The 15,594-nt window shown below is 49.9% G+C and overlaps 1 protein-coding gene across 6 annotated transcripts in view; it reads right to left on the reverse strand.

Moving 5' to 3' along the window:
• Positions 1 to 15,594, reverse strand: part of SPEN (spen family transcriptional repressor) — a 294,674-nt gene that overhangs the window by 75,703 nt on the left and 203,377 nt on the right. For all 6 annotated transcript variants that reach the window (XM_029578478.1, XM_029578477.1, XM_029578482.1 and 3 more), the window contains one exon: positions 6,990 to 7,115. In XM_029578478.1, the coding sequence (XP_029434338.1) occupies positions 6,990 to 7,115 (126 nt within the window). The remainder of the gene's footprint in view (positions 1 to 6,989; positions 7,116 to 15,594) is intronic.

The raw sequence follows: 15,594 nt of genomic DNA on the forward strand, positions 1-15,594 counted from the left end.
GCAGATGGAGTCAGAGAGAAAACTGAAAGCACCCCCTAGATATACTGGTGTGCCTCCTGCGGTCCTTCAGTATATGTGATATCAAAGCAGAAGCACTACACACAAAGTCCTTCCACAAAAATTTTTTTTTTTTTTTTTTTTTTTTTTTTAAACAGTGACCAGATCAAGTAGCCACGTCCTTGAAACAGGTAAAAAAACCAGAAACAACAAACAGGACACCACAAGTGTACAACAAGAACGCTATAAAATAGCAACCGGCCCCATGACACTGAGGCGACCGACACAAGACAGAAAACTGCAATGAAAACGACAGACTACGAGCGGACTCCCAGAAGCACCAAGGGCGGGCGTCTGGACTGATCCATGGTACTACTGGAATGAAAATTAGCAAAGGTAAGAACCTAATTTTCCTTTCCCAGTACGTACCAGGATCAGTCCAGACAGCTGGGATGTACCCGAGCCGCCTTAACTGGGGTGGGACCCTGAGAGTCCCGCTCGAATCACACTGCTCCCAAAGGACTCTGCAGGAGGTCCCCGGACATCCAGGCGATAATGCCTGGAAAAAGTATGCCAAGATTTCCATGTGGCCGCCCTGCATATCTCTTGGCACGAAACCAAGTGATTCTCTGCCCATGAAGTCGCTTGAGAACGCAGAGAATGAGCCTTAAGTCCAGCGGGAACAGGCTTACCACAGCCAACATACGTGGACGCAATAGCACTTTTCAACCAGCGTGCAATCGTAGCTTTGGACGCTTGAAGACCCTTCCTGGGCCCACTCCACAACACGAAAAGGTGATCTGACTTTCTAAAGTCATTCGTAACCTCCAAATAGCGTAAGAGAATCCGACGGACATCCAAACGCCTCAAGTCCCGACCCTGAGCAGACTGTAGGTCCTCGTCCGAAAAGGAAGGTAATTCCACCGTTTGGTTGACATGAAACGTGGAAACCACCTTAGGTAGGAAGGAAGGAACAGTTCGTAGGGAAACCCCGGACGCCGAAATGCGCAAAAACGGTTCCCTGCAAGAGAGAGCCTGAAGCTCCGACACCCGACGAGCCGAGGAAATGGCGACAAGGAAAACAGTCTTAAGGGTGAGATCCTTCAAGGAAGCCGCCTTAAGAGGTTCAAACGGAGCCACACACAAACCGCGGAGTACCAAGTTCAAGTTCCAAGACGGACAGGGAAGCCTGACGGGAGGACGCAAGTTTCTAACCCCTCGCAAAAAACGAGCCACATCTGGATGACTCGCAAGGGAAGAACCTTCGACCGTACCCCTCAAGCAGCCCAAAGCCGCCACCTGAACTCGAAGCGAATTATACGCCAACCCCTTCTTCAATCCATCCTGTAAGAACATAAGGATATCCGCCACTGACGAACGTCTGGCCGACGTACCTGCCGTGTCACACCAATCATGGAAAACCTTCCAAACCCTCGCGTAGGCGAGAGTAGTGGAAGATCGACGCGCCCGAAGGAGAGTAGACACCACCGCGTCCGAATAACCTCTCTTCTTCAACCGCTTCCTCTCAAAAGCCAAGCCGCCAGACAAAAACGATCCGCCAGATCGAAAAATACTGGACCCTGCCGAAGGAGATTGGGAAGATGACCGAGACGCAGTGGGCCGTCGACTGCCAAGTTGACCAGATCCGCGAACCACGGGCGCCGCGGCCATTCCGGAGCCACGAGAATCACCGGACCGTGATGGGACTCTATGCGCCTTAGCACTTTCCCCACCAGCGGCCACGGAGGGAACACATAAAGAAGAATGTGACGAGGCCACGGAAGGGCTAGCGCGTCCACCCCTTCTGACGCGTGCTCCCTTCTCCGACTGAAGAAGCGGGCCGCCTTTGCATTTTGACGAGTCGCCATGAGGTCTAAGCGCGGAGTCCCCCAACGCCGCGCGATGAGAGCCATCGCTTCCAACGAGATCTCCCATTCGCCTGGATCTAGGTGCTGCCGGCTGAGATAATCCGCTTGAACGTTGTCCACGCCGGCAATGTGGGTGGCCGCGAGACGCTCTATGTGCCTTTCCGCCCAGGACATCAACAGCGCCGCCTCGGACGCTACTGCTTGGCTTTTCGTGCCGCCTTGTCGATTTATGTACGCCACTGTGGTCGCATTGTCCGACAGAACTCTTACTGCTCGTCCGCGTACCAGCGGAAGGAGACAACGCAAGGCCAGGCGGACCGCTCTGGTCTCCAAGCGGTTTATGGACCAAGTCGCCTGGAGTGCTGACCAGGTGCCCTGGACTGCACGGGACTGGCAGACCGCACCCCAGCCCGACAGGCTGGCATCCGTCGTCACCACCAACCAAAACGGGGGTTCGAGGTCCACCCCCTGTAGGAGATTGGCCGGAATCAACCACCAAGAGAGACTGGAGCGAGCCAGCTCCGGCAAAGGCAACTCCATCCCGTACTCCTCCGAGCGGGGATCCCAGCGAGATAGAAGCGCTCTTTGTAATGGACGCATATGCGCAAAAGCCCATTGTACCATTTCCATAGTAGACACCATATGACCAATGACTTGTAAATAATCCCAGACCGTGGGAATCTCGAGCTCTAACAGGCGCCGTACCTGAGTCATGAGATTGAGCATGCGTTGTTGCGGAAGAAAAACCTTGCCCCTCAAGGTGTCGAACCGAGCTCCCAGGAACTCCAGCTGTTGGGTTGGTTCGAGCTTGCTCTTCGCGAAGTTGACTACCCAACCCAACCTCTGCAGCTGGCGCACCACTAAGGAGACCGCCCGGGTGCATGCCTCGTGCGACTTCGCTCGAATGAGCCAATCGTCGAGATAGGGGTGTACCAGGACGCCTTGCCGGCGGAGGGAAGCCGCTACCACCACGAGAACTTTGGTGAACACTCTCGGCGCGGTGGCCAACCCGAAGGGGAGGGCGCAAAACTGGTAGTGGTCCCCCATCACCATGAACCTCAAGTACCTTTGATGCCGTTCTCTTATGCCGATGTGCAGATAGGCCTCTGTCAGATCCAAAGAAGCCAAGAATTCTCCCTTGTGGACGGCCGCAATAACAGACCGGAGGGTCTCCATCCGGAAGCGGGGCACTCGCAACGCCTTGTTTACTCCCTTGAGATCCAGAATGGGTCGGAAGGTGCCCTCCTTCTTGGGCACCAGGAAGTATATGGAATACCGACCCGTCCTGAGCTGGTCCCCGGGAACCGGAACCACCGCCCCCAGAGCCTGTAGATGGGCGACCGTTTGAGCTATAGCTACCTGCTTTTCTACGGGCCCGCACGGCGAAACCAGGAAGAGATCCCGGAGGGGACGTACAAAATCCAACTCGTAGCCGTACCGAACCACGTCGAGGACCCATTGATCCGAAGTAATTGCGGCCCACTCCTCCCAGAACCGGGACAACCGACCTCCGATAACGGGCACGGAGGAGTGGGCCCGCGCACCTTCATTGCGCGGGCTTAATGGCAGGAAAGCCTTGGGAGGAGCCTCCACGTAGAGGCCTCCTGCCACGAAAGGAAGAAGAAGACCAGGCCTGGGATCTCGTCGCCGGCTGCCGTTGGGAGAAGGAACCTCCTCTTCCCCCACGGAAACGCCTTTGTCCACGAAAGCGAGCCCTGGCGTTACCAAACGCCCGAGGTTGCCGAGGCTTATCCTCCGGCAGCTTGTAAACCTTGTTGTCACCCAGATCCTTAATGAGCTGGTCCAGCTCGTCGCCGAACAGCAACTTGCCCTTAAAGGGAAAGGAACCTAACCTCGCCTTGGAGGTGGCATCCGCCGACCAACGACGGAGCCACAGCAACCTCCTGGCTGAGACTGCCGAGGACATAATACGAGCCGATGTGCGCAACAAGTCATACAAGGCATCCGCTGTATAAGCGACCGCCGCTTCAACACAATTCGCCTGTTCAGCCTCACCCGGAGGTAGCTCCTGCATGGTCAGCAGCTGCTGAACCCAGCGGAGGTTGGCCCTCTGTACAAGGCTGCTGCAAGCCGCCGCTCGGACCCCCAGTGCCGCCACATCAAAAATACGCTTTAATAAGACCTCAAGCTTGCGGTCTTGGAGGTCCTTCAGCGCTATACCCCCCGTCACGGGGATAGTCGTATGCTTGACCACAGCCGTGACAGCCGAATCTACCGCGGGTGTCTTCAACAGTTCCAGAGAATCCTTAGGTAAGGGATATAGCTTTTCCATGGCTCGATTCACGCGCAGGGAAGCCTCTGGCAGTTCCCATTCTTTCGAGACAATCTGCAGCACCTTGTGATGAAAGGGAAAAGTCTGAGGGGGGGCCCGAAGCCCCGCCATCGCGATATCCCCCGTGGACGAGTCCGCCTCTTGAGGTGGCGTCGTTAATTCCAGCTCCTGCAGCACGTGGAGAATAAGGGCACTTAACTCCTCCTTGGCAAACAAACGGAGCACCTGAGGGTCATCCCCCTCTACGGACCCCTGCTCGTCCGTTGTTAACAAATCCGGAGCCCCCGGGGACTCTGGAGCGGCCCCTGAATCGCTCAGGCCCTCAGCTCCCCCCCCCCGCGGGCGGGGAGCCGGAACCCCGGCAGACCCCACCCCCGGTGGACTCCCCTGAGGTAGGGGAGACTTTTTGGGCACCTTCGGGGGAGGGGGCACCTCCAGCTCGCAGCCGGACTCAGCCTGTAAAAATGCCTTGTGCATTAAAAGCACAAACTCCGCCGAAAAAGGCACTGACCTTTTAACACCTTTCTTCGGGGCATCCGCTGAGGGGGGGCCTCGAGGCGACCCCACATCGGGCGGAGAGCGCGAGCTGCGGGCGTCCGGCGAGGGGGGAGGGGAGTTCTCCCCCTCCGAAGCTGAAAAATCCTCCTGCCGCGTGGCCAAGATGGCCGCCGCACTCCTCCCCGAGGGAGGAGGGGCCGCAGACCGGCTGCCTGAGGCGCTGCTTTGCCGCGACGCAGAGGGGCGAGGAGAGCGGCTGCGGGCAGCGCTCGGCCCCCCCGAGGGTCCCTCGCCCCCGGGAAGACATCGAGGGCAGAGACCCTCGCGGGAGAGTCGCGCCCCCGCCTCCCCACATGTCTGGCAATCCGAGGATCGCGGCATCCTAGGAGAGAGCCCTGAAGCGACGGCGAAAAATGGCGCCAAAAATAAAAAAACCAACCCTGGTGAGCTAACTCGCGCCGGGTGGACTAGCCACCCCCTCCGGGGTCCGAAAAGGGCACGGCCAGGCGTTTGGTTCGGGGTTAAGCAGGGGAGCTCACTGCCTGTCCCCAACAGGGCTTAAGTGACTCTTCAGACTGAATTTTTTTTTTTTTTTTTTTTTTTTATTTTAACCCCCTTCAGGGCCAAATCCCTGGTATGGGGGGGGAGGGTGACCGGCCCACCGGTAAACTCTCCCCCAGCCCTACGGACACTCTATCCCGGGAAGAAGAGGAGGGTATGACCCTCCGAGCCTGCCCCACACTTAACCACTAAACTCGCAGCGCAAGACAATTTACAAAGACAAACAGGCAGACAGAGGACAGAAAAGACGAACCAATTGATCTTGTCCCTTGTCTCTTTTTTTTTTTTTTTTTTTTTACAGTACCAAGAACACTGACCAGACCAGAACCGCAGGTTATGCCTCTCAATCTGCTGGAGTCAGAGAATATACTGAAGGACCGCAGGAGGCACACCAGTATATCTAGGGGGTGCTTTCAGTTTTCTCTCTGACTCCATCTGCTGGAGGGGAGGCATAACCCCAGCTGTCTGGACTGATCCTGGTACGTACTGGGAAAATTAAGTTTCTAAACTTTTATGTCATATGGATAATTTATTCTTTTATACTCTTCTTTCTTTCACAAGGAGAACTTTCAAAGAACTCCACACAGACCATAGATCTACTACAGTATTTTGTAACCTGTGTATATCAAGTACACACAGATTATAAAATATGCATATGTCTAACCCTCCCTCTCAAACATACCCTTGTTTGGTTATGTGCAAATATTTGCAATGCACTGAAAGCACATACCTTCTATACCTATTTTATAAACTTACAGGTATGTATTTTATAAGGGAAAAAATAGAATTTGCTTACATAAAACCAAACGTTGCTTGCATAAAATCCTAATTTATGCATGGAAATCAGTATATTTTAAAACATACGTATGTAATTGAAATCAGTTTGATACCTTCACCAGTTTGCCCAATCTGTCTCTTGTTCGTCAAAACCTTCTTAGTACTTCAACCTGAACTCCCCCCCAGTTCTCCCACACCTCCCACCCAATAATAGCAGATGAGTTACCAGGTGTAAAATTGCGAATGTGCCTAATGTATTTGCATAAATCTCTTATAAAATAGCAACTTGCATAGTAGGGCGTTCCCCCGCCCACTGTTTGTAAATTAAATATTTTGATATACCAATAAAGATATTTAAAAAAAAATAGCAACTTGTACACCTTCTTGGCCCCACCCCAGAATGCCCCTAGACTGCCTCTTTTTTGTGCAGGTAAATGTGCGGGTGAAACCGAAAATACGCACTTATTTGTGATGTTTACAAAACAGCATGCATGCAAAAATAAGCTATTCACTTATGTGCGTACCTACTTTGAAAATTCACCCTTATGTACTTAATCTTCCCATTTTATTTCTTTTGCACCTATTGCTTTTTCTTTTCATCTCTCCTCCTTGCATCCATCTTCCCTCACATTTTGTTACATTTGCTGACATATTTCATCATGTTTCTTCTCTTCCCACACCAAACATTTTTCTCCCTCTGTATGCAAATTTATGAGTGGCACGATTTGCTCATATAAGTGTGCACACAGCGTAAATAGAAGTTTCCTCTACTGCAATTTAGATTCTACATTTTTTAGGAGCAGTATGCGTAAAATAATATGAACTACATTACTATTGTTTTACCTCTTTCCTATATATTTTTGTTGCCTTAAAGGCCCATTTGGACTCAAGTATTAGCCTTTATTCTTCTAGTAAAACTACAATTTTGTTTTATATTACAATTATTACATACTAAATAGTCAGTAAACCTACAGGATAACTAATTAAAACTTTACCTTGAGTCGGTTATTCCCAAGGTATTCTCCATCCATCTTCTTAATAGCTTTGCAGACACTAGCAATATCGCAGTACTGAAGGAATGCATACTGAGGAACTCCGTTCGCTTTCTTAATGTCAATATCCTGAAAGGAAGGCAATCAATAATACTCAGCCAGCTGTCAGCAGGGAGACAGCTTTTTAGCTGTGTAAACTAGAGCTTAATGGATTTAAAAAAAAATGTAAAAGCAAATAAGCATGCAGCATAGCAAGCAATGCTTAATTAATATTCTTAGTCACTGAGAGACTGCAATCATAAGCAGCCAGTGAGATGGTTCAATAGCCCAAGATGCCACTGATCACTACAGCTGCTCTCAAGTGCAGAGGATGGCATAGATATAGTAAAATATTCTCAATTCATTATCAGCTCCCAAAGTTTCTACAGGAACCCAAGGAGTACAAGAGCATAAAAAGACCAACCTTGAAAGAAAATCACATCAAAATTCATTATAGATCTATATGGATTTACAAAAAATAGTTTTTTTTTTTCATTAGAAAGAGTATAGCAAATGTTGCTTACCTGATGTAACAGGTGTTCTCACAGGACAGCAGGATGTTAGTCCTCACAAATGGGTGACATCATCAGGATGGAGCCTAATCACGGAAAACTTCTGTCAAAGTTTCCAGAACTTTGACTGGCCCCTACTGGGCATGCCCAGCATGGCACCAATCCTGCAGCCAGCAGGGGTCCCCCTTCAGTCTTGTTTCAAAGCTACAGGCAGTGCTGAAAAATAAGAATAAAAAAACGAACCCAACAACCGCGGGGCGGCGGGCGGGTTTCGTGAGGACTAACATCCTGCTGTCCTGTGAGAACACCTGTTACATCAGGTAAGCAACATTTGCTTTCTCACAGGACAAGCAGGATGGTAGTCCTCACAAATGGGTGAGTACCGAGCTGAGGATGTCTGAACGTGCACCAAATGTACCCAATGGCGTGCAACAGGCACAAGAACTGGGGTGGAATTTGGTGGAGGACATTGGCACCCCACCGGGTGTTGGTTCATCAGGTTGGAAAAAGGTTACGCAGGACAGATTGGCCGAAGATGGAATCCCATCTTCCGGCTTTGTCCAAGCAGTAGTGGGATGCAAATGTATGGAGAGAGCTCCAGGTAGCAGCCCTGCAAATGTCAGGAAGCGGCACCGATCAAAGGTGTGCTACTGAAGTTGCCATGGCCCTCACAGAGTGTGCTTTGACACGGTCCTGAAAAGGAATGCCTGCTTGCTGATAGCAAAGAGAGATGCAGTCCACCAACCAGGAGGAAAGAGCCTGCTTACCCACAGGTTGCCCTAACTTGTTAGGATGGAAAGAGACGAATAATTGAGTGCTCTTCCTGTGGGCAACTGTACGGTCTAGATAGAAAGCTAGAGCTTGTTTACAGTCGAGGGTATGCAGAGTCTGTTCCCCGGAGTTGGAGTGGGGCCTGGGAAAGAAAATAGGTAGTATGATGGATTGATTAATATGAAACTCCCTTAGGTAAAAATTTAGGGTGAGTGCAGAGTACCGCCCAGTCCTGCAGGAGTTTAGTGTAAGGCGGATAGGTAACTAGGGCCTGTAACTCAATAACTCTGCGAGCAGAAGTGTTAGCTAGAAGGAATAACACTTTCCATGTGAGATATTTAAGGTCACAGGAGTGAAGAGGTTCGAAAGGTGATTTCATGAGCCGGCCAAGAACCAGATTAAGGTCCCAAGATGGGGCTGGAGAACGTAAAGGTGGCTTGATGTGGAGCAAGCCTTTAAGAAAACGTGTTACAAGGGGTTGTACCGAAATAGGGATATCCCCGATTCCTTTATGGAAGGCGGCCACCGCACTGACATGCATTCTAATGGAAGAGGTCTTTAGACCTGATTCCGATAAATGCCAAAGATAGTCCAAGAATTTAGGAATTGGACAGGAAAAGGGATCAAGGAACTGCGAAGTGCACCATGATGTGTACCTTTTCCATTTATAGGTATAGGATTTTCTTGTGGAAGGCTTTCGTGAAGCGATCAGGACACGAGAAACGGAATCTGAAAGGTTAAGTGGTTGAAGGATTAACCTTTCAACATCCATGCCGTCAGGGACAAGGCTTGGAGGTTGGGATGGAGGAGGCATCCGTCGTTTTGCGTGATCAGATGCGGGTCCGTACCCAAAGGAATGTACCTGCGGATGGAGAGATCCTGGAGAATGGGAAACCACACTTGGCATGGCCAGTGCAGTGCTATCAGGATCATGGTTCCCCTGTCCTGACATAGCTTCACGAGAGTCTTCGACAGAAGTGGAAGTGGAGGGAATGCATAGAGCAGGCCGGTTGTCCACGAGAGGGAGAATGCATCTCTGGGCCGAGAGTGCTGACTCTGAATGAGGGAGCAGTAATTGTCCATTTTGTGGTTCTGAGGGGAAGCAAAGAGGTCTATGTGGGGATAACCCCATTGCTGGAAAAGAGAGGTCGCTACCAGTGGGTTGAGCGACCACTCGTGTGGTTGGAAGACATGGCTCAGCTGGTCTGCCAAGACATTGTCCACCCCCGGCAAGTAGGTGGCCCTGAGGTACATCGAACGGGAGAGGGCTTCTGCCCAAATCTGTACAGCTTCCTGACAGAGAAGGAAGGAGCCTGTGCCTCCCTGCTTGTTGATGTACCACATGGCCACTTGGTTGTCTGTCTGAATCAAGATTATGTGATTTGAAAGGTAATCTTGAAAGCCCTGAGAGCATATCGGATTGCTCGAAGCTCCAGGAAATTGATCTGGTGTTTGGCTTCCTCTGGAGACCAGGATCCTTGAGTTTGTAGACTGTGTACATGGGCTCCCCAGCCGACGTTGGAGGCGTCGGTGGTGAGAATTATTTGAGTATCTGGTGGGTGAAAGGGCAAGCCTTGTAGGAGGTTGGATTGATTTGTCCACAAGGCTAGGGACAAACGGAGTGCATCGGTGATGCGGACAATGGTCGACAGAGGCTGAGTGGCTTGAGTCCATTGTGATTTCAGAGTCCATTGCATGACTCTCATGGCCAGACGGGCCATTGGAGTCACATAAACTGAAGACGCCATGTGTCCCAGCAGAATCAGGAATTGATGAGCTGTTGCTGTGCGTTGAGTCTGCAACTGGCAAGCTAGGGACACAAGGGTTTGGACTAGTTGATGAGGAAGGAAGGCTTTTGCCTGTAAAGTGTCCAAGTCTGCCCCAATGAAGGATAAGGTTTGAGATGGGACTAAGTAGGATTTCTCGTAATTGACAAGAAACCCTAGTGAAATTAGAGTTTGAATGGTCAGGGAGGACCGAGCGATTTGCTGGGTTGGGGCCCTGATTAACCAATCGTCCAAGTAGGGGTAGACTTGGACACCTTCCTTCCTGAGAAACGCTGCAACCACCACGAGACATTTGGTGAAAACTCATGGTGCGGATGCTAGGCCAAATGGGAGCACTCGATATTGATAGTGGTTTTGGCCTACTAGAAACCGGAGGTATTTGCGGTGAGCCTGAGCTATCGCAATGTGGGTATAAGCGTCTTTTAAGTCTAGAGAGCAGAGCCAGTCCTCTCTTTGCAGCAGAGAAGCGAGCCCAGTGTTATCTTGAACTTCTCTCTGTGAAGGTACTTGTTGAGGGCCTGTAGGTCCAGGATTGGACGAAGTCCTCCTGACTTTTTTGGGATTAGAAAGTACCTGGAATAGAACCCCAGTCCTTGTTGTAAGAGAGGAACAGGTTCTATAGCGTTTGACTGGAGGAGAAGGGAAACTTCCTGCTCTAGAAGAACAGAGTGATCGGTAGGTTTCCACGCTTGCAGAGGTGGAGAATCCGAAGGAAGAGTTAGGAAGTTTAGGTGGTAACCCTGTGCAATTATCGCTAGCACCCATTGATCTGTGGTGATGAGATGCCATTTTCCTGTAAAGTGGCTTAATCGACCTCCTACTGGTATGCTTGGTAGAGGGATTAGGCATTTGCTCTCTAAGTGGTAGTCAAAACCCCGACGCAGGTCCTGGCTGTGGAGCTGCTGCGGGCTTTTGTTTTCGAGATTGGCGAGGCTGAGGTTTGTGATAAGGCCTCGTTGACCTGGATTTAGTTGGTGGGGGATAATACTTCCGTGGACGGAAGAAGGCTTTTTAGTGTCCTTCTTAAATGGTTGTTTAGAAGGAAAGCCAGAAGGAATCGATGAGAGCTGTTTAAGGGTCTCATGATGATTCTTTAATTCAGCAACTATTTGCTCACCAAACAAATTATCCCCTAAACAGGGCAGGTCAGAGAGCCTGTCCTGAACTTCTGGACGAAGATCAGAAGACTTAAGCCAAGCCCAGCGTCTTGCTGAGATGGCCGTAGCAGATACCCTAGTAGAAGCATCGAAGATGTCATAAGCTGTTCTTATCTCATGCTTCCCGGCTTCAAATCCCTTAGTTACCAGGGCTTAAAGTTGTTGTTGGAATTGTTCTGGTAGGGTATCTGAAAAGTCCTGTATCTGCTTGAAAATGACCCTATTGTATTGAGTCATGTACAGCTGATAAGAAGCTATCCTGGAAATGAGCATGGCCCCTTGGTATACTCTTCTGCCTATACTATCTAGGAACTTGTTTTCCTTAGTAGGAGGTATAGAGGAGTATGGCTTCATCCTTTTAGCTTTCTTTTGAGCTGACTCTACCACTATAGAGTGGTGGTCTAGCTGAGGTTTTTAAAAGCCAGGTGCTGACTGTACAAGGTAAGTAGAGTCAGCTTTTTTGTTTACTGGAGCAACAGATCCAGGAGTTTCCCAATTTTTCTTTAGAAGGTCCAGAAAAACCTGATGAATTGGAATGGAAGTGATGACTTTAGGGGCATCCAGAAATTGGAGTAGCTCCATCATCTTGCTCCGACTGAAGCTGAAAAGGGACCAATTCTGACATTTCCTTCACAAAATTGATGAAAGAGAGGTCCTCTGGGGGAGAACGCTTTCTGCTTTCAGCAGGAGAGGGTGGTGAAGGTAAATCATCGGTGTCTGTGGAGGTATCATCACCCCAGGTGTCAGAAGGATCAGGTAGCTGACCTGTAGAACCACGAGGGGGTTGGATACCCGAAGGTCCCGGTTGAGGCTCCGAGAAACTCGAAGGAATCACCGGGGGCATCGAGAATACCTTCGGAGGCATCGGTGCCGGCATCGAAGGCATCGGTGGAGCTGATGTGCGTATCGCCCCCGAGGAATGTATCGGTGGCGAGGGACGACACGGCATCGGTGGAACAACTCCCGAAGGAGGAATTCGATACGGTGTTTCTCCACCAGATGAGATTGCCATCGGAGAGCGCACCGGTGCTGTCGTGACCAGGTATCACCGGTGGAAGGGCGGTCATGAGCGCTTCCATCCGGGCAAGCAGCGGTGCCAGCGCCGCTGGAATCGGGTCGGTGACCGGTTCCACTCTCGGTGCCGGAATCGGTGCCGAAGGAATCTGGAACCGTTGCATCGCCTTGTCGATGGCCTCCTGGACCAGGCGGTCCAGTTCTTCCCGGAGACCTGGGGTAACAAGACCCGGCTCCGCAGAAGAAGGAGGCTGAGGCTGAGCCAGAGGGACCACAGTCACCGGTGGAATCGCGGCTCCCAAACCCCGATTGGGTGAGGGTTGCCTCGGTGTCTCACAGACAGAAGTAGACAGTGCCGCTTCTGATCGAGACTTCTTCGGTGGAGGCTCGGACGGTACCGAGGTCGATGACTTCGATTCCTTGACGGTCCGAGACTCGCGATGTCGATGACTATGCTTTTCCCTCCGATCCCCTCGATCATCGGGGGAAGGGACGGGAGTCGATGGCCGTGGAGACATCGATGGCAGGCGGTCACCGGGAGGTTGTCAACGATGGTGTGACTTCGACGGTGCCGGTTCCGAGGACGTCGATGCGATGGATGGCATCGGAGTGTGAGCATGGAAGAGGAGTCCCATCTTCTCCATTCTGGCTTTGCGACCTTTTGGTGTCATAAGGGCACATTTGGTGCAAGTCAGGACATCATGCTCACTGCCTAAACACAATACACAGACTCTATGAGGGTCTGTGATGGACAGGGTGCGCGAACAGTCTAGGCACCGACGAAACCCCGACGCCATGGCCATTGACCAAACATTTAGCCACGGGACGGTCGACGGCCAGCAGGCCGCAAGGGCCAAAGTCGAAGGTAATAGACGGAAAAAGACAGCAAAAACTTACCGGACACCGCGGGCTAAACTTAGATAGAGGAGGGACCCCTGTGGGGCGAATTTTGCTTAAAGAAGTCCGTGAAAAAATTCCTGTCAGGAATGTGGTAAGAGCGTCTTAACCGCGTGGCTACTGCTGCGCGGAAAAAAGAAGACTGAAGGGGAACCCCTGCTGGCTCCAGGATTGGTGTCATGCTGGGCATGCCCAGTAGGGGCCAGTCAAAGTTCTGGATACTTTGACAGAAGTTTTCCATGATTGGGCTCCATCCTGATGATGTCATCCATTTGTGAGGACTACCATCCTGCTTCTCCACTTCGACATTTATTTCTGCTTATATGCTGCCAATGCCAGTGGCTCTAGGCAGTGAACAAAACAATATACCTAAAATATTTGAGGACTCACAACAAATGACGACATTGGGAGTGACTACCACTTGAAATCTGAAGTTCAAATAAAATAAAACCTTATCAGAGGATCAGTCAAAGGCAAGTTTGAAAAGGTGAGTTTTCACCCCCTAAAGGTTTTAACATGAGTTATTAACCACAGATCTTGGCGATAGATGATTCCACATAATGGGAGCTGCCATGGAATATGCCCTCAATATGCATCTCAACTAAATGTAGCTAAAGAGTAATCTTCTGCTGGGCAATTGTTTTATTTGACTTGATACCACCACTAAGAACTGAAAGGCTAATCTCTCTCCAACAGGCACAATTGTCAACGAAATTTTAACCTTTTCTCCTGTGATGAGAAGCTTTCTTTTCTGTCAGAGGATTATATTTTGTACTACTTATTTACTACTATTTATCATTTCTATCGCAGTAACATAAAGATATGAATTTCCTGCTGATCTGAAAGTAAAGCGATCTACCTGAAGATGACTCCGAATCTTAACCATCTGGTTGAAAATCTAATAATTTAGTCAGCATTCAGACTGAGCCTTTCTGCAGACAGATTTGCCTTGCCTGCAATGTGTACAGTTTTATGTTTAAGTTATTTTTGCTCATATGAGCAGCAAACTGTTCATATTCTGCTTTTCATGCTTCCCTGGCAATTAAGAGAAGCTACAACAGCAGCATGGAGAAATTATTACTTACCTGATAATTTTCTTTCCTCTAAGTAAGGGCAGGTCAATCCCCACGAGTGGATTATGCACCTCTGCCAGCAGATGGAGAAGGAGCAAAAGCTGCCATCATGGCCATATAGTCCCACCCCATCAGCCCGCCAGTATTTTCTGGAAAAGCCAAACTGTGGACAAAACTGATTTATATTTGAACATTACTATCAACAATCAGGCTTCCCAAACAACAGGAACACTGAGCTCAGCCAAAAAGGAGAAGCATATCTAATATCTAAGGGCTAGAGAAGCCACTTTCCAGTTTTCAATGAAAAAACAGGACTCATACTCTGCTCAGTTCGCCCATAGAGAGGCTAACCATAAATTTAAACATTGGCAGCCGAAGGCTGGTCGGGGATTGACTTGCCTTTACTAGAGGAAAAGAAATTATCAGGTAAATAGTAATTTCTTCTTCCTTAGCAGGTCAGTTCCCACGAGTGGGATGTACCAAAGCCAATCTCGAAAAGAGCAAGAGGCGGCCAATGGTCCAATCAATACCACCTGTGTAAATGTGGTGTCCTCTCTAACCCTAACATCCAAGTGGTAATGCTTGGAGAAGGTGTGCAAAGATGACCACATTGCTGCTCGGCAAATTTCCACAGGTGACAACAAATGTAGTTCTAACCACGATACCATTTGAGCCCTTGTAGAGTGTGGTCTAATCTGTTTCGGCAAGGCAAACTCAGCAGCCACATAGGCTGCTGTATTGACCTCCTTAACCCAGCGGTTTATCGTTGCCCATGTTGCTGGTGCTCCCTGTTTACCTCCATCATGGAGCACAAACAGGCGATCAGACTTCCAAACAACTTTAGTTATCTCCAAGTACGGCAGTTAATGATGCTTAAAGTCCAAGGAACACAAAAGATGGTACTCTGTTTCATCTCTGGCTCTGTCCAAGGTGAGCAAGGAAATGGACTGATTTAAATGAAACTCTGAAACCACTTTTGGCAAACAGCAGGGCACAGTCCGAAGTTGAACCACACCCGGAGTCATATGGAGAAAAGAGCCTGCAGCTCAGAGACCAGACATGCCGAACAGATTGCTATCAGAAAAGCTGTCTTCAAGTTAAGTAGTCACAAGGAAAGAGTACACAGCGGTCGAAAATTTGGGCTTGCCAAGAACTAGAGGACCAAGTTAAGGTTCAACAGAGGCACCAGAAGCTGCAACGGGGGGAGGGGGAAGGGGGAAGGCATCCGGATGGGAAGACAAAGGCACTCCCCATTGATTCTCCCCCTATAAAAAGCCAGGCTGCAACTTGAACCTTCAGGATGTTAAGAGCCAAACCCTTAAGCAAGCTGTCCTGTAAAAATTCCAAAATCAAAGGAA

Source organism: Rhinatrema bivittatum, chromosome 15 (genome assembly GCF_901001135.1).
Source record: "Rhinatrema bivittatum chromosome 15, aRhiBiv1.1, whole genome shotgun sequence".
Lineage (NCBI taxonomy): Eukaryota > Metazoa > Chordata > Amphibia > Gymnophiona > Rhinatrematidae > Rhinatrema > Rhinatrema bivittatum.